Genomic DNA, 22,972 nt, shown 5'->3' with positions numbered 1-22,972 from the left:
CGATTGTGGGAAGGGAACTACAACTCCCGAGAGACACTGCAAGACTACGAATCCCAGAAGACCGAGCGGGGATACCGGCTTGCACAGAGGAAGAGGGCACTAGCCTCGCGAGGGAGCCTGGGAGTAGTAGTCGCCTTCAGCAGAAGTCCAAGTGGCACGTGCTATAGGCATACTGTATAGTTTTGTATTGCGCGGAGAGACCTGGTGGGGAGCGGGAGGTAATAATAGAACTAATATGTGCACATCTTATTTTCCTTACATGTCCAAATGTCGGAATGCCTTTTTTGGTCTGACGTTTTACCTGCTGTTCATTCCGTTTCACCTTAGTCGAAGTGGGCCTGTGTTTTGAAACAGCACCCCCTCGTGGGCACCCAAATGCCAGGAGCTAAATCTCATCTTATACACTGCTGCAGTATTGGGAGTTTAACCTTAAACTTCTCTCAGAGCTACCCTCAGAGTAGCTTCTCTTAGAGATACTCAGAAATTCACGTTGACTTTCATTACAAATTTTCTTCCTGCTGCTGCAGATCATCTTGCTGTCCTCCAAGGCAACAGATATTCTCTTGCCTTGTTTTCCTGTCTGGAATACTTGAATCTTGAAATATCTTTGATGCCCTATTTTATCCGGGAAAGCCTTTTTGGTCATCCCAGCCAACCGTGATACCTCTTTGTATATCTGCAGTCCATCATTTTTTTTTTTTTTTGTCTTTTTGCTATTTCTTTGGGCCACTTCCGCGGCATATGGAAGTTCCCAGGCTAGGGGTCCACATCAGAGCTACGGTTGCCGGCCTATGCCAGAGCCACAGCAATGTGGGATCCGAGCCGCGTCTGTGACCTACACCACAGCTAACGGCAACGCCAGATCGTTAACCCACTGAGCAAGGGCAGGGACCGAACCCGCAACCTCATGGTTCCATGTCGGATTTGTTAACCACTGCGCCACGACGGGAACTCCATCATTATATTTTTTTTTAAAGTTTTGTATTACAGACGTTTTTAAAAACCATGTCAAAGAGTATAAAACTATTTAAGTATGAAATATACTTGGCCTGGAGTTCCCTGTGGTGGCACAGCGGAAACAAATCCAACTAGGAACCATGAGGTTGCAGGTTCGGATCCCGCGTTGCTGTGGCTCTGGCGTAGGCCGGCGGCTACAGCTCCGATTGGACCCCTAGCCTGGGAACCTCCATGTGCTGCGGGAGCGGCCCAAGAAATGGCAAAAAGACAAAAAAAAAAAAAAAAGTATTGAGGTATAGTTGATTTATATTGTTAATTTCTGCTGTATGACAAAGTGACTCAGTTATACATAATAGTTTTTCGTATTCTTTCCCATTATGGTTTATCACAGGATATTGAGTATAGTTCCCTGTGCTATACAGTATTTATCCATCACATATATAAGACTTTGCATCTGCTAATTCCAAACTCTCAATCTTCCTCTCCCCCACCCACCTTCCCCTTTGGCAACCACAAGTCTGTTCTCTGTATCTGTAAGTCTGATTTTGTTTCATAAATATGTTGATTTGTGTCTTTTTTTTTTTTTTTTTTTTTGCTTTTTGCTTTTAGGGCCGCACTTGTGGCGTATGGAAGTTCTCAGGCTAGGGATCGAATTGGAGCTACAGCTTTGGGCCTACACCACAGCCACAGCAATGCTCGATCCGAGCCCAGTCTGTGAACTGCATCACAGCTCACGGCAATGCTAGATCCCCAACCCACAATCGAGGCTTGGGATCAAATTGGAGCCACAGCTGTCAGCCTATGCCATAGCAACTGAGGATCCAAGCCTTGTCTGTGACCTACACCACAGTTCACAGAAACACCAGATGCCTGACCCGCTGAGCAAGGCCAGGGATCCAACCCACATCCTCATGGATACCAGTCAGATTCATTTCCCCTGCACCACATCAAGAACTCTGGTATTTATTTTTTTCTGAGTTCACTTAGTATGATAACCTCTGGGTCCATCTCTGTTAGTGCAAATGGCATTATTTCACTCTTTTATGACTGAGTGGTATTCCATTGTGTGTGTGTGTGTGTGTGTGTGTGTGTGTGTGTGTGTGTGTGTGTATCATATTTCCTTTGTCCATTCATCTTGTGATTGACATTTAGGTTGTTTTCATGTCTTGGCTATCATAAATAGTGCTGCTATGAATGTAGGAGTGCATATATCTTTCCAAATTATACCAGTTTTATCAGCGTATGTGTCCAAGTATCAGATTGCTAGATCATACATCAATTCTATTTTAATATTTATTTATTTATTTATTTATGGCCTTGCCTGTGGCATGCAAAAGCTCCCAGGCCAGGGCTCAACCCCACACCACAGCACTGACTTAAGCCACAGCACTGACAATGCCAGATCCTTAACCACTAGGCCACCAGGGAATGCCAACAGCTCTAGTTTTTTGGGGAACCTCCACACTGTTTTCCATAGTGACTGTGCCAATTTATTGGCAATCCACCAATAGTGTTGTCACTGCAGTGGCTCAGGTGACTGCTGTGGCTCAGGTTCAATCCCTGGGCCAGGAACTTCCACATGCTGTTCGTTTGGCCAAAAAAATAAAAAGACACACACACACACACCACACACAAAACAGTATTGTTGAGTTAAAGGATATTTACACTTGGGAGTTTCTGCAGTGGTACAAGGGGATTGGCAGAATCTCTACAGTGCCAGGAAGCAGGTTCGATCCCAGGTCCTCAGCACAGTGAGTTAAAGGATTTGACATTTAAAGCCACAGTTGCTGTGTAGATCAGATCTGACCCCTGGCATAGGAACCCTGTATTCTTCAGGGCAGCCAAAAAGAAAAAAGAAAAAAAGAATGTATACATTTGAAATTTCAGTAGATAATGCCAAATTAACCTTCGAGAGGGAGTTCCCATTGTGGCTCAGCGGGTTAAGAATCCAACTAATATCCATAAGGATGAGGGTTCGTTAATGGGTTAAGGATCCGGCATTGCTGCAAGCTGCCACGTAAGGTCACAGATGCAGCTTGGATCTGGCATTGCTATGACTATGGTGTAGGCTGGTAGTTGCAGCTCCCATTCATTTGACCACTAGCCTGGGAACTTCTGTGTGCCTCAGGTATGGCCCTAAAAAGAAAAAAAAAAACTTCAGGACAGTTGCATCAATACACATTCCCACAAAAAAATTCATGAGAGGAGAGGACTACTGTTAAAGGCTGAATCTGTGTGTGTCATAGGCAAAATTCATCTGTTGAAGGGCTCCACACCCAATATGACTGTATTTGAAGACCAAGCTTTTAAAGAGGTAATTAAGGCTAAATGATAATAAAGGTGAGGGCCTAATTCACTAGGACTGGTGTCCAAAGAAGCAGACACCTACCTGCAAGCCAGGGAAAGAGGTCTCTGTAGGAACCAGCCCTGCTAGCTCCTTGATCTTGAACTTCCAACATCTAGAATTGTTTAAGCCATTTAGTCTGTGGTATACTGTTATGGAAGCCTGGGAAAACTAATACAACTCTCTTTAGTTTCTTATCAACCTTTGGAATGAATTGAATCTGTTCACAATTTTCTGTATAAAAGAGTCATATGAAGGCAACAAATTTATTTCCAGTAAACCTGGAAATAATTTGCCAATGAGAAATCAGTAAGAACCAATGCAGGGTGGCCACAATTCTTCCTCTATGGAAGAAACATTCTAAGAGATCCTCTGTAAATGCTGGTGATTTGGGCACTAATTATGGTCATTATTATGATGACCATGCTTTGGGAAGAAGATTAATGTTAAAGAAAGCAGAAAGTTGGGCCATTTTTGCTTTATTCAGCATCTGATAAAACAATATTCACCTACCTGTGGTGTCTTCATGGAATCTACTAAAAAAGATAAGAATATATCTCTAGGTCTCCAGTGCCATCTAGACAGGGATGTTGTGGCTACTAGTTTTCTTGGCAGGTGCATTCCAAGGGACCATGAAGAAAAACCTCAGAGATATAGGCCACCAAACATTGGGTTTCAATCACATCTTTGCCTGACACAAAAGACTCATAATAACAGAATTCCCATATGATTTTCTACAATGAGAAGATGTGCTGATCAAGTGAGACAAAATACGCAGTTCATATGACATATATTTCTCAATATGAATTAACAAATCAGCATTTTGGTTTATTTTGAGTGCCTCCTATGTGCCAGGCACTGTTTTAGGCACTGGAGATACAGCAATAACAAAACAGACCAACAAATATACAAGACCAAAAAACCCTCCTAACAGAGCTCACGTTCTAGAAGGGAGACGATCTCCAAGTAAATGAAGAGTCAAAATAATTTCAGAGCACTAGAAGAGCTATCAGAAAATAAATAAGGGAGTTCCCTTGTGGCACAGCAGGTTAAGGACCTAGCATTGTCACTGCAGACTCAAGTTGCTGCTGTGGCATGGGTTCAATCTCTGGCCTGGGAACTTCTACATGCCACAGGAGTGGCCGCCCCAAAAAGGGGGGATTCCCATTGTGGCTCAGGGGTAACAAACCCAACTAGTATCCATGAGGATGTTGGTTTGATCCCTGGCCTCACTCAATGGGTTAAGTATCGGGCGTTGCCATGAGCTGATGTACAATGGCAGCTGCAGCTCTGATTCTACCCCTATCCTGAGAACTTCCATATGCCTTACACACAGCCCTAAAAAAACAAAAAATAAAAAAAAAGTAAACAAATGAGATCAAGAGTATAAAAGGTAAGGGGACAATTTTATATGGTGTGATCAGAGAATGCCTTTGAGGAGGAGACATTTGAAATAAGCCCTGAATCCCAAGGAAGGTCTAGCCATTCAAACAGCGCTCTGTGGTAAGTAGCCGGTGCCTGGGCACTCAAGTAGGAAAAATTTTGTTATGTTCAAAAAGAAGACTAGTTTATGGAGTTCCTGTTGTGGCTCAGTGGGTTAAGAACCTAACTAGTATCCATGAGGATGCAGGTTTGATCCCTGACCTTGCTCAGAGGGTTAAGAATCTGGAAGCAAGCTGGGGCATAGGTCACAAATGCCCTCGGATCTGGTATTGCTGTGGCTGTGGTGTAGGCCGGCAGCTGCAGCTCTGATGTGACCCCTAGCCCGGGAACTTCCCTGTGCCCCCCACCCCAAAGACTATTTTAAATAAAGGATTATAGAAAACAGGCAGAGTAGTACTAAGATAATGACTCATGTATATTTAATTTGTGTGAGTCAGTCTCCTGAATCTGCTGAATTCTGATTCACTTCCTAAACTGAACCTCTAGAACCGCAACACTGAGGACCAGACCCGATGTGGTCAGAAACCCTCAGGATGGCTCCCAATAATCTCTGCCTCCTGTTATTCATATCGTATGTAGTTCTCTCCCGTATCGTACCAGGGTTGGTCTGTGTGGCCAATAATATAAGGCAGAAATAGGAAGTTCCCTTGTGGTTCAGGGAATTAAGGACCTGGCATTGTTGCTGGAGTGGCCCAGGTCGCTACTGTGGCACAGTTTCTGTCCATGGCCTGGAAACTTCCACATGCTGCAGGTGTAGGCCGGCAGCTGTAGCCAATTGGACCCTTAGCCTGAGAACCTCCATATGCCTCGGGTGCGGCCCTAAAATGAAAAAAAGAAAAAAAGAAATTAGAATTAGAAAAGTAGGGATTACTGTCCCCAATTCCCATATCTACAGTCTGTCTTGCACTAATGACTGGTATCAAAAATCCTGGAATGCCACTGAATTATTCACTTTAAGACGGTTCATTTCAGGACTTCCCATTGTGGCTCAGTGGTAACGAACCTGACTAGTACCCCATGAGGACGTGGGTTCAATCCCTGGCCTTGCTCAGCGGGTTAAGGATCTGGCATTGTCGTGAGCTGTGGTGTAGGTCACAGACACAGCTCAGATCCAGTGTTGCTGTGGCTGTGGCTCGCAGCTACAGCTCCGATTCTACCCCTAGCCTGGGAACTTCCACATATCTCGGGTGTGGTCCTAAAAAGACAAAAAAAAAAAAAAAAAATTAACATCTTTTGGCCATGACCATGCCATTGGAAAGTTCCTGGGCAAGGGATCAAACCCACACCACAGTAGTGACAATGTTGGATCCTTAACCCACTAGTGTACCAGGGAACTCCTAAAATGGTTAATTTATGTCATGTGATTTCAACACAAAATAAAAAAGGGAGCTCCCATTGTGGCGCAGCGGAAATAAATCTAACTAGGAACCATGAGGTTGAGGCCATCCCTGGCCTCACTTAGTGGGTTAAGGATCCGCATTGCCATGAGCTGTGGCATAGGTCGAAGACGCAGCTTAGATCTGGTGTTGCTGTGGCTCTGGCGTAGGCCGGACTACAGTTCCAATTCAACCCTTAGCCTAGGAACCTCCATATGCCGCGGGTACAGCCCTAAAAAACAAAAATAAAACAAAATAAAATAAAATAAAATAAAATAAAATACTGGGTGCTCAAATCCATCTCTCCAAATCAGCTAAGCCGGCCACCCTCCAGACGTGCTCTCATTAAAGAGCTTCCAATAGACCTACTGCCTCCCTAACACACCCCAGGTCTATCTGCCAGGCATCTATGACTTCTCCTCCCTTTTTGCCTGCAGCACAATTCCCAGAGCTGCTCTAGTGATGTTTTCCTCTCCTTCCCCAGTTTCTGGTCCAAGCTTAGAAGGCAGAGAAGAGCACTGGGTCAAGTACTTGTTAGCTGCGTGATCTTGGGCAAGTTACGGAGCCTCCCTAAAGCCTGGTTCCTCGAGGAGTTAAAACCACTTACCTTAATCGCCCATTCAACAGTGTGAGATGATAGTTCCTTAAAGGAAACAGAACCAATAGATCAGCTGAAGTGGGAATGAGGGGTAATTTCCTGGAGGAGATGAAGGAATAACTGAGGTTTAAAGGAGGCATTAATTAGTTAGTAGACAAAGAAGAGGAAGAAGAATGTTTTCCAGAAAGTTTGCATTTATTAAACTTTCTGAATCTGCTTCCTTCCTTTTTTCTTCCTTCCTTTCTCTCTCTCTCTTTTTTTTTTTTTTTTTGTCTTTTTGCTATTTCTTGGGCCGCTCCCGCGGCATATGGAGGTTCCCAGGCCAGGGGTCGAATCAGAGCTGTAACCACCCGGCCTACGCCAGAGCCACAGCAACTCGGGATCCGAGCCGTGTCTGCAACCTACACCACAGCGCACGGCAACGCTGGATCGTTAACCCACTGAGCTAGGCCAGGGACCGAACCCACAACCTCATGGTTCCTAGTTGGATTCGTTAACCACTGCGCCACGACGGGAACTCCTCTCTCTCTCTCTTTGCCACACCAGCAGTATGCAGAAATCCCCCTGCCCAGGGATCAAACCTACACCACAGCAGTAACCTGAACCACAGCAGTGACAGCAGCAGATCCATAACCCACTAGGCCACCAGGGAACTCCCTGAATGCTTTCTTGCTTGTTCAATGGAGGTAAGAGCACCTTCTTCCAAAGATCATCATGAAAGGTAAATGAGGAGTTCCTTTGTGCTGCACTGGGTTAAGATAACATTGTCATTGAAGTGGCTTGGATAGCTGGGTTTTTTTTTTTGTTTTTGTTTTCGTCTTTTTGCCTTTACTAGGGAAAGGCGAATGGAGGTTCCCTCGGCATATGGAGGTTTCCAGGCTAGGGGGTCTAATCAGAGCTGTAGCAGCCCGTCTGCAACCTACAACACAGCTCACAGCAATGCTGGATCCTTAACCCACTGAACAAGGCCAGGGACTGAACCCACAACCTCATGGTTCCTAGTTGGTTTCATTAACCATTGCGCCACGATGGGAACTCCATTGGATAGCTGTTTTGATGCAGGTTTGATCCCTGGCTTAGGAACTTCCACATGCTGTGGGGGTTGGGGGCGGGGCAAAAAAATTTAAGAAAAAAGTAAATGAGGTCTTAGGTGTGACAAACCTAAGGGAACCTTAGATTCAGAGGCGGCAAAGTCCCCTATATGGTGGGTTGTGAGCCCCTTTGTCCACTCAAGTGATTGGTGATCACCATGGAATCTGGCCAAGCTGGTTGTTTGGAATGAGTGGCCTTAGGGGTGAGTGGTTACAGGGTTGGGGGAAGGCAAATTCATGGACAGTAGAGAGTGAAAGGGGTCCGGCCAATCTAGCCCACTCCTGATGCTTTTGAAGTAACAGATAACTTCAAAAAAAAAGCAGAATGGAGCTAATGTATATTGCGTGCTGACAAAATGGCTGGCATTGGGCTAGGTGACTGGGCGTACATTGTCTTACTTGATTCTCACCAAGCTGCAGGTGCCAAATGGAGAGAGTAAAGCCGGAGTTCAGAAGGGGAAGTCAGTTATCCCAGGTCATTTGCTAGTGAGGGGCAAAGCTGGAACTTAAAGTGAGGTGTCCAAAATTCCACACTAAGGCTTTGTTGCTTTAGGTTCCCTTTACTCCCAGTAGTGCTGACCTCTGCCCTGGGGAATGTGGGGAGGAGGTGGACACAGGCAAGGGATGCTGCCAAGGAAATAACTGTGTTAAGTGTGGATGACTTCAGTCACATCCCTCTGCAGCCTTCTACCCTCCCCTCTTCACCCCCCAGGGGATGAAGATAGGGAAAGCTGGGGGTGGGGGAATCCACAACTGCAGATGGAATGCTGGAGTTTGTGCAGGGCTGTCCTTACAGCTCCCTTCCCCCACCTTCTCCTAAGCACAAAGGAGGGGATCCCCATTCCTGGGCCGGCCCTCTTTTCAACCCCCAGAATCTGCAACTGCCCATCATTTCATGCTCCCTCAGCAAAAGCCAAGGTGGAGAGAGAAAGGGTCTCATAAACATTTAAGCCTCCACATCTGTAACCCTCCCCCAGTCAGTTAAGCCAGCCCTGCAGACTCTGGGCGGGGGTGAGGGAACCTTCACAATCAATCCCCACCTAAGTAACAAAGGGAAGGAGGACCCTCCACACAGTCTGGGCCAAAAGCCCTGGAAACGGGGGGTGGCGGGGACCAGCCCAGGTCCTCAGGGTCTACTTGTGGAGCCCACCGTAAAGCTTAAGGAAGAAAAGCTAGCAGCTGAGGACCCCCCAGAAGTGAAGGGGGCCAACTCCCTCTTCCAGACAGCTCCCCTCCCCTCCCTCCTTCCGGCTAATAGGTATTTCCTGTTTATGAGGCAGCTAAAGCTGGGCTTTTGGGAAGGGATGGAGACGGAGTCCCCCGACGCCCCTCCAGGTTAGGTTGGGGAATCCTTGAGGAGTGCTGAAGGTTGGGAGGCGCCTCCCTGGGACAGGAGTGTCCCTTACGTTGACCAACCACATCATCCTCCCTTCCACCGCCCCCCCCCAAGGCCCCAGACCCCAGGCGTAAGGGGCACTGGAGGGGTATATTTCCTGTTCTCCCCAGTCTTCGAGGCCCTCAAGGAAAGCAGCTTCCAGAGGAGGGGGGAGGCCGGGAGAGGGAGGCCAAGACTGGATGGAAAAAGGGGGAGGGAGGAGAGCGTCTTGACTGATGAGTCAGAGTCTGCTCGGAGGAAGGATGGCCTGCGGAGTCCCCCCTCCCCAGCCCAACCTGGCGGTCATTCTGCTCCCCCCAACCCCCCGCCGCCTGCAAAACGCATTTCTCAGGCTCTTAGGCGGGATCTCGCCTAATTAACCCTTTTAGCTGCAGTCCCAACTGGTTTAGCAGGCAAGGGAGGGGCAGTTAATTTAGAGGGGAGATGCGCCAAGGGTGGCTACAAGAATTAAGGTAGCGCTGCTTTCCCCACCCAGGTAGGGACAGGGGCGTAGAACCAGGGGCCTCCAGAATAAGTATTCGGCTTTCAGCAGAGAGCAGGGGCTGGGGGTCGGCAGTCCGGTTTCCCTCCCTGAGCGCGGCCGGGGGTGGAGAGAGAGCTACACCTCACAGCTCACCCTGGCTCCGCCTTCCCTAGCCCCGGCTCCCGCTCCGGCTCCTCCACGCTCCCAACTCGGCGGCGGCCGGAGGACAGACACACTGCGTGAGGCTTCGCCTCCTTTCCTCCCCCCTCGCCCGCCCTCTCCGCCTCGGGGTCGCTGCCTCGGTCTCCTTTTATAAAAGCTGCGTCACATGCATGCCGAGCCCAGAACGCTGCCGGCCTCTCGCCGCCCGCCCGCCGCGCGGCGCACGCACGTCGCCGCTTGCAGCGCGCCCGCCTGGGTCACTTTGACATGGCTCTCCCCTCCCACTAGCAGGCAATTAGCATATTAATAAAGCCCGGCCCAGCCCAACGGGGGCTGGAGAGCGGGCGCCTACGAGAGCTAGAGGGAGAACGAGAGGGAGCGCGAGAGCGAGAGGGGGGCGAGCGGCGGCGGCGGCAGGAAGGGCGGCGGGAGCGCACAGACACGCACACGCACACGCGCACACACGGACACACACTCCGGGGACGCACACCCGCGCGCACACACGCAGAGGCAGTTCGCCTTCCTGCCTGATTTCCTTCCTGTCTGCTCTGTGCCTGACAGGCCCCTAGCTGCAGCCAGGGGACGCCCGCACCGGGCCGAGGCCGGGCCGGGCCGGCCGCGAGGGCAGCGAGGGCCGCGGGCGGCGGCGGCGGCTCATGCCCGGCCTGTCCCTGTGCGGGGCGGGCACCGTGACTCGGCTGGGCCCCCAGCGGCGGGCGATGTGAAGATGTCAGTGGGCTGTGCCTGTCCTGGTGAGTGGGGCGCGCGGCCGCCCGGCCCCTCCCTCCCGAACCTTCCCAGCCGATCCCTCACCCCTTGTTTGGCGAGAACTTGTGGGGGGGGGGGCGTCGATGGCATGGCGGTGGCCGGGGGCTGTGTGGGGTGTGTGGGGCCTCGGTGAGGGGAGGGTTTTCCTCAACTGTGTAAATGCGCAGCAGCCCAGAGGCACGGGGAAGAGGTGCTGGGGATAGGTTGTGTGTGTTTTTTTGGGGGGAGGCTAATTGGGGATGGGTTTGGGGGGCTGAAATTCCCAGAATTCCAGGGTGTTAGCCAATCAGAAGTGAGTCTGGACTTTTGACCCCCCCCTCAGGTCATCATAGAGTTGTGATTGGCTGGTTTGGGTTGCCCCCACCTTCCTTGCTGCCTATTCCCTCTTACACATTCTGTGACACCTCCCTCCAGGCTGTTTCTGAACTCCGTGTTTGGGAGGAGGGATTGATTGGGGGCCATCTTGCCCCCCTCCAAATTATCCTGCCTGTTGCTAGGGAAGGTTGGCCCTCCTCGGGGATAGGAGGTTGGGGGGGGTGGGGCAGATAATTGGGCCCTCGGGTCTGGCATCTCCGCCCTAGTGGGAGGGGGGATGTGGCCGCCCCAGGCAGGCTGGGAAATAGAGTGACTTGTCAGAGTTGAGGGGAGCAATGCTTGACCCCAGAGAGAGGGCTTAGTTAGGTTAGGATCCCTGCCTCCTCAAAAACACATCAGTTCTTGCCAGTAGTAGCCTGGGTCTGAGTTCTTTCCTGGGGAGGAAGAAGGCTCTAGCAGGAGCCTCTGCCAGGAGGAAAGAGAGGGGCCATGTGACAGGAGAGGTAGTCTTCAGAGGGCCTCAGAGCATGGTTTATACCCATCTCCAGGACTCTTGGTTCTTGAATTATCAGCAGAACCTCCTCCTGTCCTGTCCCAGGCAGGAATTGGCTTTCTTTTGAAAGTCAGGTGTTCCTGGTTTGGATCCTTGCCCCTCCACATGCCCTGTTCTCTGGGAGGCCCATACCCCACAACTGGACACCCCCTGCCAAACACACAATCCCCAAGGGAAGCTGCCAGCCTGAAAGCTTCCTTGAAAATCATGTGACCCAGGCCAAGCTGGGCTGGGCTGGGCACACACTTAAAGTGCCTGCTGAGGCTGACATTTAAGGGGCATGGGGCCCAGAGGGAGGGCTAGTAGAGCCTGAGGATCCTGGAATATCCGGGTGTGGGAACCCCTGGCTCCTGCTGCAGAGGGTGGGGGAGAGGAGGAGAGAGAAGAGCCTGCCAAGCTGGAATCCTGCCTGGCCCCATCATTCCTCCTCCTACCAGCTTGGTGTGCATGTTTGTGTGTATTTTCTTTATAATTGCTCCATAGTGGTACCCTGTTAGATCCATCCATTTCATCCCATGGCCTTGATCTTCCATCACAATACATAAGCATAGCTAAAGCGCCGTCTTAAATTTTGATTATTATTTCCTACAAATAGTTGACAGTAGGTGGGTATGTTAGGTTGTCAGGCTGGAGGTGGGTGGGAGTTTGGCCTTGAAGATGGGGTAGGGTGCCTGGGTCCAGTAGGAGAAGGGAGAAAGTTTCCCTCTCAGTCTCTCTGGGAGCAGCATGAGGACAGAAAAGGACCTGTGTATGTGAGGGGGACACCTTCAGTCAGTGCCCCAAGAGGCATGTTCCTTTTGTGTGTTTGGTGGTCTAGTTGGGGAGGAGGGGGCAAAGGAGTGGGGAGTCTTTTTCCTGAATGTGAGCAAGTCTTATGGATTGATGCCATGGAGGATGGATGGAGGTTAGCTTTCAAGGAGAGCCACTTGGGGAGGGGCATGAGAGTGGCCTCGGGGTGGGGAATGGTAGGAGTTGGGGTAAGGGAGGGGGACCAGGTTTGCATGGGTGTGTGGGAGCACATGGTTGAACACAGGACAGGAACATCGTGGCAGCATGTACAGTCCAGGCCCAAAGACACCCCCCCCAACCCGAGCAGCCCTGGGGTGGGGGCCCAGGCTCCCTGGCAGTCCGCCTGCCTGCTGCCTGCCTGCCTGTCTGAGTCTCTCCTTTGTGCTCTGCTGTCTCCCGGCTCCTCCTCCCCCAGCCCGGCAGAGACAGCACATGCCCCACACATGTGACTGAGGGAAGCCAGAGCACACGCAGACCCACACACATGCACACGCGGAAGGAAACACAACAAAATACACACATACACACACATCTAGCTCCCATAGTGCTCCTGAGGTGTGGAGTAGCTTCTGGGGCCTGACCAGGAGCAGGGAAAACCTCTGCTAAGGGTCATCACCCTGGGCTGGGCAGGTTGCTGAGGGGCCAGAGTCTGTCTGGGGCAGCATGTGGCTCCGAAGGGTTAAGGAAGGGAGGAGTAGGGGGAGGGGAGGAGGCAGCAGTGGTGGCGGCTGGGAGCCAGGAGAGGAGGATGGCAGAGCGCCAGGCCAACGGGGAGGCCGGGCACAGACAAAGGAAGGGGGGCAGGCACACTGGAGGCCTGGGTCAGGGAGCCCCAGGGGCCCCGGGCAGGGGGCAGTGCTGGTACCTTATCCTCCTAGCTGGGGCTGGCTGCTGCCCTTGAGAATTCCCACCTCCAGGAGGGGAGCTCTCCATCTTCCCTCCCTCATCACCTTTGTCAGTCTTGGCTGCTCCCTGCTTTCTCCTCACCGCACCCCCCCCCCCAATTTTAGAGCCTTCTAACTCAGACTTGCTCTCTTTAGTTGGACCTTTACTGCCCCTGTGCAAGTGGGAGAATTAAGTCAGAACTGAGAGGGGAGCAGCCTTGCTAGAGAAGGAGGACTAGGAGAGGGCCTGTTTTGAATAATGTCAGAGTCTTAATACATCTTGTTTTCAGGCACCCTTCTCCTTGAAATTTGTAGAGACAGACTGGATGGGGCTTCTGAGCTCTGAGCCGGGGGCAGAAGCCAGTGCACACACTCATCTCTCATTCCCAAGTAGACAGTCAGTTGGGGCCTGGAGTAGCCGTTCCTTGGCGGGGTCATCGAGTAGGAATGGCTGCAGCGCCCCAGGGCTGAGCTTGTATGAGTGGGGTGAGAAGTCCAGGGTTCCAGCCTCAGGCCTTCCTGTCTCACTGTAATCTGTTCAAGTTAGGATAATATTTGGCCCTGGATGCTATTAGGATCTTATGAGGTACTGTCTGTGAATGCACTTTGCAAAGTTTAAAGGCACGAAGCAAATGATAGGAATTGTTCTGTCACTGGGGGGAGGAATGTAGTCATCCCAGAGTTGGGCTGTAAATATGGGAGTCAGGGCAAATGTCTCAAGTCCTGGAAGTAGGCTGTATAATGGTAGGCATTCTGGCTGAATAGTATAGATTTTGATATGTTTATGAAAGCCGGGGTGCATCATATGGCCAAGCTATGATGGAGAATGATGTGCAGATCTCAAAGAGGGTGGGGTTAGTCCCTGAGTAACAAATGATTAGGATGTGTATGTACCAGTCTATCAAAGCTTCAGGGGGTATAATGCAATTTGGAGGTGTGTCTTAGGGCTAGGGGGCATGTGTGTTATAGGTCCCAGTGTGTAATGTAATCAGAGTCTGACATAGACTGTGTATGTGTCTGTGTGTGTCCTGGGTTTGGGTTTATTGGGGCTTTGAGGTATATTACAGATTGAAATGTGTATCAGGTACTGATTTATGTGAAAGTGAGATGTGTTGTCATGTGTAGAGGATGTTCATAGAGCCAGGTGTAATAGTATTATTGCATAGTCAACCAGTGTGTATGTCATGAAGAATCCTGGCATGGGGCTGTGTGAATGTGGTTTGGGGAATGGGCAGGGAATAGAGAGCAGAGACTCAAATTACAAAGAAGTAGGAGGTCCTTACTACACAGACACACACCTGCCCCACCCCTCCGTGTGTGTGTGTGTGGTGTGTGTGTGTGTGTGTCTGTCCAGGTAATAGGGTCTGGACCACTATCCAAGTTTTAGAGACACCCCCTCTCTCGGGAGTCCCCCCTTACATTGGGGAACAGGTCCTACCCCAGTAACCATATGCCTTTTTTTCCTGGGGTGTAAGGGTAAGATTCAGCAGAAGGCTAGACCCATTCTGCGGACCTTTAGATGGGCAAGTTTGCCTTCCCTAGCTTTGACAGAGCCTCTACCCTGTACCCACCTGTGTCCAGTGGTGGTGGTGGGAGGTAGGGGAAAGGGGGTGTCCTGCTAAGGCAGATCTAAGTCAGCCTTTGGAACTTAGCTGGGTTGGGGGCAGAGAGCCCAGGAGTGACCCCTCCCTCCAATCACTGTTTATAGGCATAAGGCTGAGTTTGTCTCTGTCAAAAATAACCCCCTGGAGCCTCCCCCCACCCCCCAGCTGCTCTGGGATTTCACCCGAGGCTGAAGCCCAGGGCGGCTGCCCAGGCCAGCCTTTCAACCGGAGAAATCACTGGGGAGAGGACGAGAGATTTAGGGGAGGTTTGAGGCCTAAAGAAGATACTGGGAGTCCCCAGAGAGGAGAGTGCTCTCCTCCATCCCTGCCTGTGGCTCTGGCCCCGCAGCTCCCCCCTTGGGGCTTGGGGGCAGCCTTCTAGTTCCCGGCCCCCACAGGTCTGCCCTCCATCCAGGTCTCTTTCAGACCCAATCTGTCTCCACCTCTCTTTCCCCAGTCTCCCCGTCTCTGTCTCTCTTTTGTTTTTCTCAGCAGCCCTCCCTGCCTGCCTCCCTCGCTCGCTCCCTCCCTTCTCTCCCTCTTCCTCTTTCCTCGCAGGGAGGGGGCGGGGCCGGTGGGGGCAGCTCCACCCTCCGCCCGCCCTGGGGCCTCATTCTGAGAGAGGCTCGGAGAGGCGAGCGGGGAGGGAGGGAGAGAAAAGGAGAAAAGGAAGGGAGCCGGCGGGCGCTGCGTGTGTCTGTGCGTGTGCGAGTGTGAGTGCTTGTGAGTGCCGGGCCCTGCCTCTGCTGGTTGCCCCGGCGGAGGGGCCTGCTGGCCTGGGGAGGGCGGGCGGGCTGTTTGGAGGCAGAGGCAGAGGCGGCTGCGGGGAGAGCCGAGGAGGAGGAGGAGGAGGAGAGGAAAGAGCGGAGCAGCCATTGTTGAGGGAAACCTTGCAAACAAAGAAGGCTCCGGACTCCCTGCGGCCCCCCGCCCCCCAGGCCGGTCCCCTGGCCCCCAGCCCCCGGCCCAGTGGCCATTGTAACTTTCCCCCGGGGCTGCGGCCGCCGCGGGGCGGACCGAGGCCGTGCGTGCGAGTCTTTGTGCGGCCCGCGGAGTGGAGCTCCCAGCCAGGCCTGCCTGTCCCACTCGGGACATGAGCGGCTGAAGTTGGCCCCCGCCCCAGTCCTCACCCCTGCCAGGGCCCCTCTGGGCTCCCCGCCGCTCCCCGCACCTCTCCTGGCCCCTCTCAGTGCTCCCAGGTAAGTAAGTCTGGGCACCCTGCAAGCCTGTTGGGGGTGGGAGGAAGGTCCTCCGACTGGCCCAGGCCTGGTATGCTGGCTGGGAGAGAGGTGCCCCAGCTCCCAGAGGCCAGGGCTCTCGGGCCTGCTGACCTATAGTCACCCCCAAAGGGAGGGGACCTGCCTTCGGGTCGGGCCGGTTACCATGGAAATGCCCAGCCGGAGGTGCCCCCCTAGGCCACAGGATGCGGCTTCCATTCTGTGAAAACTTTACTAGTTCTGGGCTCTTCCTCTCTCCTCCCCCTTCCCAAGGGCTCCCAGATTGCTCAAGGTGGGAGCCTAGGCTCTGTCTGACTCCAAGACTGGATGACACATCCATCCCCCCCCATCACGTTGCTCCCTCTACCCCTCTGCTGGGGACAGGCAGCAACAGGGACAGATGGTCTGGGTGATGTTCCCTCCCCTTCTCTTCTCACTCCCAAGCCCTTGTGCTGGGCTACTGGGAGTTGCTATGGCTCTGGAGAGATGCTGAGTTTGTTTGTGTCCATTCACTGGAGGTGTAAATCGAGGCCCCAGAGCTTTGGGCTTTAAAGCTCCTTTGAACCGTTACCTAGCCCCAGGCAATGCCTGTCATTTCTCTAGTGAGAGAAATTGAAACTCTGAAACTTTTTTCAGAGTTGGAGAGCAACCGAAGTGTCCTGCCTCCCTTCTCTTTAGGGTCTTGAGCTGACACATTTCTTCAAGTGGCCCCAAAACTGAGGGGCAGGAGCAGTCATGCTTTTGGGGGGGGGGAGGGCCCAATCTGCTAATCTGACTATTAGGCTCATTGCCCAGGCCCAGCTTCTGGTGGGCAGTGTGAGTTTTGGTTTCCTGGGGGGCCTTAGTCCACCTGTCTGTGGAGTGGGCTGACTTGGGGCTGAGTGGGACTCTTCCTTGAGGACACAGGCTCCTCATTCAGTCCTAACTGACATGTGATGGCTGTGTGCGTCGTGCTGAGAGCATGTGGATGTGGCCTGCAAGCTCATGCATGGGGCGAGGGCCTGTTGCAGGCACCCTGCTCCTGCCTGGGGCTGCTGGGTTCCAGCCCATGATAGGCATGTTAGGGCGAGCCGAGGGTGGAAGCCTGCTAGGCAGGATGAGGCGCACACGTGTGCAGGTACACACAGGCTCTGACTCTGGCACCTTCGGGGACCATGTAGGGTAGGCCCCTCTGGGACCCCCCTTTGGCCCGTATTGTGAGGAGGGGACCCAAGGGAGAGAATTAAATGACACATGTTGGCACAGGGTCTTCCTTTGTCTCTTCCCCTCAAGGAGCAAAATAGATGTTGTATCTCAATTGGAGATGGGCTCAGATACAGCCAATACAGCTGCCCTCAGGTTTGAGGAAGCAGCTGTGACTAGGGCTTTGCTTCAGTTTTCTCCCCTATCCTGTGGGGAGGGGGGAAATGGCATTGTAGGGGGACTTGGCTTATACCCAACTATGGATGTAACACTTTTTCCAGTCAGGAAATAGTACAGCAGGAATTGTGTGCTGCGGGGTCAGGTGGAGAGGAGACACACGTGCGTGCACATGCAGAGACACACACAAGCAGAGACCCTTTCCAGTTGCCTCCTCCCTCCTAGACAGCCCCCAGAAACCTAGGCTCCTTCCTGGGCTTCTGCTTTTCTGTTTGTAACTAAGATGGGATCCATTGGAGACCCGTCCACCTCCCTCCCCCATTTCAAGTCTCAGAAGAGAAAAGGGGTTTAAGGCTTTGGGTTTCTGGTTTGGAGACTATGCTAGGCCCATGGTGGGTGTGGGGGAGGGGGCTGGGCTGATAAGGGAGTGGCCGTTGGTGGGAGAGGCAGAAGGCCCAACTGGTTATCTGGTGGGCGGCACCCAGCAGGCACCCCCCCCCCTTTATCTTTCTATCCCCTGCTCTCCTGAGACCCTGAGAGGGGGGAGTAGGCAGTTGGCAAAATCCCCCTTCACCCTCCCCCACCTTGGTCTCCAGAGGGCAATAGAGGGTAGAAACACTATAGGATATGGGAATCCGAAGATCTAGGCTCAAGTCCTAGCACTGCCTGTTAATCTTGACAAGTCCTTTTGAGCTTTCACTTGCTTCATTTTGTAAAATGGGAATGTGGAATTCCCGTTGTGGCGAGGCGGAAAGGAATCTGACTAGGAACCATGAGGTTTCGGGTTTGATCCCTGGCCTCGCTCGGTAGGTTAAGGATCCAGTGTTGCCGTGAGCTGTGGTGCAGGTCGCAGACGCGACTCAGATCTGGCGTTGCTGTGGCTCTGGCGTAGGCCTGCGGCTACAGCTCCAATTTGACCCCTAGCCTGGAACCTCTATATGCCGCAGGTGCAGCCCTAAAAAGACAAAAAAGGGGGGGGGGAATGTTACAGTTGACCCTGCTACTTCACAAGGTTGTAATGATTGAACAAAATATATAATGTAGATGCAAAGGAAGTTTATCAAAATTAGATTCTAGTGTTTAGATATTTATTTATCCTGTGGTATTGACATTTCTTCCCAGTTTCAATTCCATCATCCCTGGCTCAGCCATAAGAAGAAATGGGATCTTGGATATTAGGGCTGAGAATTTCTCATTTCTTAACAAGACAAGATTGGAGCCAGATTTAGAAGTGGAGATAGGTGTTCCCTAGGGTAGTCTCCCTCCCGTAGTGCGCTCGGTGACTTCAGAAGACCAGTGCCTGTGCCTATAGTCCAGCAGACTTCCAGGAGCGCTCCCAAGAGGGACTCAAGGGACCCTTCTTTCTTTCCCTTCTAGGTTGTTCCTCAAAGTCATTCAAGCTGTACTCGCCGAAGGAGCCCCCGAACGGCAACGCCTTCCCCCCTTTCCATCCCGGCACCATGCTAGATCGGGATGTGGGGTGAGTCTCTTGTTTACTTCCTGTCCCTTCCCCAGATGGCATCATGCCTGAAAAGGGGAGGGAGTGACACCCCCCAATAATTCCTGTCTTCCACCCCCATTCTCATAGCCTCTTCCCTTACACAGCCCAACTCCCATGTACCCGCCTACATACCTGGAGCCTGGGATTGGGTAAGTGGAGTCCAGTGGGGAGGTTGGTGCTTTCTATTACAGGGGTGAAGGCAGAGATGGTGGGGGAGGCTCTGCTCCTACTGACCTCTCTTCTGTACTTCCCCCAGGAGGCACACACCATATGGCAACCAAACCGACTACAGAATATTCGAGCTTAACAAACGGCTTCAAAACTGGACAGAGGTATGGCCAGGGGAAAGGAGCTGGGAGGCAGAGGGCCATCTGGACACCCCTGTGGCATGTCTTCTGACACACATGCACAACACCCTTCCCTGTGTTCCTTAGGAGTGTGACAATCTCTGGTGGGATGCTTTCACAACTGAGTTCTTTGAGGATGATGCCATGTTGACCATCACTTTCTGCCTGGAGGATGGACCAAAGAGATACAGTGAGTGGCCTCTAAGGCGTCCTGCCAATTCTGCTGGAAGAGTGTACACCTTGTGTGTCCTTTTAAGATCTGGGAGTGGGTATTTGTCCCAAGTGATCTGTCTTGGCAGGGGTGGTATGCGCCTGACCACTTTTGAGATCCTTCTGTTCTAAAGAGATTGTCCCATCTCTGCAGCCATTGGCCGGACCTTGATCCCACGCTACTTCCGCAGCATCTTTGAGGGGGGTGCTACAGAGCTGTACTATGTGCTCAAGCACCCCAAGGAGGCATTCCACAGCAACTTTGTGTCCCTCGACTGTGACCAGGGCAGCATGGTGACCCAGCACGGCAAACCCATGTTCACCCAGGTCAGCACCTAGCTGAGGTGGAAGATTGAAGTACCTGGGTTCAATTCCCCTCCTGGCTCCCAAAAATGTACTTGACTGTTCCCCAGGGAGGCATGATGGGAAGTGGCAAGATAAGCACGGAGGGCAGCAGACAGGCTGCGATATTAGCAGATGCATTGAGTTTGTACATGACAGTTTTCTGGGCTGCAAGGGGACACCAGTGAACAAGAGCCTGCTACATGTATCAGTGGCTACAAGAGTCTGTTAGGCATTGCTACTCTGTGTGGTGTGGGTGTGTGTGTGTGTCTAAGGGCCCAGTGTGTGGCGGGGATATGAAGAGACCGTCCGTGTCAGTTATGTACCCAGTTTTATGTTCAGGTGGCAGGAGTGTACGGAGCGAGAGAGTCATGAGCAAACAAGAGAACAGGTGTACTGTCAGGTATGCAAGGAGGTGGGCAGACTTGTGACACACTGTTTCCAGGTATGTGTGGAGGGCCGGTTGTACCTGGAGTTCATGTTTGATGACATGATGCGGATAAAGACATGGCACTTCAGCATCCGGCAGCACCGGGAGCTCATTCCCCGCAGCATCCTTGCCATGCATGTGAGTTGTGGGCAGAACTTAAGATGCAAGGGTGAGGGCAGGTGGCGAAAAGGGTGGAACAAAGTCTGCCATTTCCTGACCATGGCCCTAGAGAGAGAGCGGGAGTTTCTCCATCTGAAAAACGGGTTTTTACATAGTAGCCCCTTTTCTCTCTCGGGGGTGTCACGAGGCTCAGGTGATAGGGCAGGTGTGAGCAGATGCAATCCAGGTGCTAGTATTCCTGTTTTTTATTTTGTTTGTTCATTTTTGGTTTTGCCACACTGGGTTAACTCTGGGTGCTAATATTCTTGTCTTTCTCTTCCTCTAGGCCCAGGACCCCCAAATGTTGGATCAGCTCTCCAAAAATATCACCCGATGTGGGCTGTCCAATTCCACTCTCAACTACCTCCGAGTGAGTCTCTGATGACACAATTTCTGCCCCATCCCACTTGATCTCCGCTTCTGGTCTGTCCCCTGACAAGCCACTACCTATCTCCCCCCAGCTCTGTGTGATACTCGAGCCCATGCAGGAGCTCATGTCCCGCCACAAGACCTACAGCCTCAGCCCCCGTGACTGCCTCAAGACCTGCCTTTTCCAGAAGTGGCAACGCATGGTAGCACCCCCCGGTGAGTGCCTTGCACCTGCACCTGCTCTTTCCAGGACTTGATGCTGCTCCCCACGCTGTGCGTCTCCTCCCGGAGCCCTCGCCTTGCTCCTGGGTCTTCAAGATTGGGATCAGGGTAGGCTCCGGCTCCTGAGGAGCCAGAATGTGAACAAGGAGCCCAGGGCCCTACCCCACCTGAGTCTCCTTTCCCTGGCACAGCGGAGCCTGCACGGCAGCAGCCCAGCAAACGGCGGAAACGGAAGATGTCAGGGGGCAGCACCATGAGCTCGGGGGGCGGCAACACCAACAACAGCAACAGCAAGAAGAAAAGCCCAGCCAGCACCTTCGCCCTCTCCAGCCAGGTACCTGTAAGCATCTCGGCTTTCTTCTCTCTTCTGGGCTGCCCCACCTCTGACTCCTAACCCTTGACCCTGTCCTATCCTGAGCTCCCCAGCAGACATAGAAGCAAAGACAGTTTTTCCCAGTGTCCTTTGCCAGCATGGGCTGACTGCTGTTGCTGATGAGGGTCCCTTGTCAGTCACATGCATGATTGTGACCACACAGACTCAGACATAGCAACATAGGACATAAAGGGACAGCTTTATGGGATCATATGGATGATGAAGAGGACAGTTTAGGGGCACACAGGCCATCAGAGAGACACACATCAGCAGAGGGACACACGGACATGAATGTTTGTGAATCTAGAGTACCTGTACATGCCCATGCACACGAGTCCCCCACTGGTGGTTTTGATCTGCTCCCTCTTACATGCGGACAGAAGTTTAGGAGCCCCCTAAAATTCTGGAGAGATGAACTAGGGAGCTAGAGGAATAGAATGACTTCTCCCAGAATCCAGTGGATAAGGGTTAAAGGCTGCGATGCTTTGCAGTCCTTCGGTGGGAAGGATTCCAGGGGCTGAGGGTGTCAGAGGAGTTTGTGGTTTTAAACTGGGGTATGAATAGGGGGTGGGGGCGTTGAGTTTCCTGGGTGGGAACTGGGGCTCTGGGGGTATCTGCTACCCTGGGCCGGGCGAGCCCCTGCCCCGATTATGTTTGGGGACCTCCGCCACTCTCAGGATGTGATGGTGGTGGGGGAGCCCACCCTGATGGGCGGGGAGTTCGGGGACGAGGACGAGAGGCTCATCACCCGGCTGGAGAACACCCAGTTTGACGCGGCCAACGGCATTGACGACGAGGACAGCTTTAACAACTCCCCCGCCCTGGGCGCCAACAGCCCCTGGAACAGCAAGCCTCCATCCAGCCAAGAGAGCAAATCGGAGAACCCCACGTCACAGGCCTCCCAGTAAAGGCCTCGCCACGGCCACCCAGCACTCTGCCTGCCTGCCCCACTCCTCGCAGCGCCAGGGAGCAGAAGACAGAATGAAGAGACTGAGCATCTAAAATGGGCAGCCTCATCCACCCACTTCAGGGAGGACCTGGACTCGCTGGGGGCAGGTGCCAAGATTTGCCCCCCACTGGCCCTGGGCTGGGGCTGGCCTCTGCAGAACCTTTGGGAGGAAGGGGGTACTCCCGTGGATGCCTACGTGGACCTGGGCCTCTGAGAAATGTCCTGACCACCCCCCAGGGCATTTGCCTCCATCCTCATCCCGGGTTCTGGGTTCCCCCACCCTCCTGACTCCATCCCCTTCAAGCCTGGGGTTGTCTGTACCCACAGCCCTTAGGGACTTACAGTTGTGGGGTTGGTTGAATGCCCCTGTCCCACACCCTCCCCTTAGGTGGCTGGTAGTAGAGGGATAAAGCTCTGGACTCCTCCCTCTGCCACCTATCCCAGCTCCAAGTTTTTTTTTTTTAAATAATATTATTAAAAATGTAAGTTTAAAAAAAAAAGTCACTCATGTCCCCCCTCTTCCCCTTATTAAAAGTCCAGCTACCTCCCTACAACTGGAAGATGGGTGGCTCAGGGCCCAGGCGGAGGCAGGGGGTAGGCATTACCATTTTATACAAATGAGAGCTTCAGACCAAGGAGACGCTTGGCCATCTTTCTTCCCTTTTCCTCTGGGCTGACTGGAGTGGGGAAGGCATGCCATGGGGTAGGGGGCCATCGATGGCCTCACCTTTGGGACACCCCCCCAACACAC

At 52.5% G+C, this 22,972-nt stretch overlaps 1 protein-coding gene across 1 annotated transcript; it reads left to right on the top strand.

Annotated features, from left to right (window-relative positions):
- LDB1 (LIM domain binding 1) lies at positions 10,557 to 22,710 on the top strand (the record flags this gene model as incomplete). The annotated part of the gene is given in 11 exon segments (NM_001078685.1): positions 10,557 to 10,582; positions 18,697 to 18,799; positions 18,925 to 18,969; positions 19,077 to 19,152; positions 19,255 to 19,357; positions 19,532 to 19,704; positions 20,165 to 20,287; positions 20,595 to 20,678; positions 20,770 to 20,893; positions 21,091 to 21,233; positions 21,950 to 22,710. Coding segments are annotated over 10 exon segments (1,122 nt in total). The 3' UTR covers positions 22,181 to 22,710.

This window comes from Sus scrofa, chromosome 14 (genome assembly GCF_000003025.6).
Source record: "Sus scrofa isolate TJ Tabasco breed Duroc chromosome 14, Sscrofa11.1, whole genome shotgun sequence".
Lineage (NCBI taxonomy): Eukaryota > Metazoa > Chordata > Mammalia > Artiodactyla > Suidae > Sus > Sus scrofa.
Note: the sequence above shows the minus strand (reverse complement) of the source record. Positions and strands in the feature narration are given on the sequence as shown.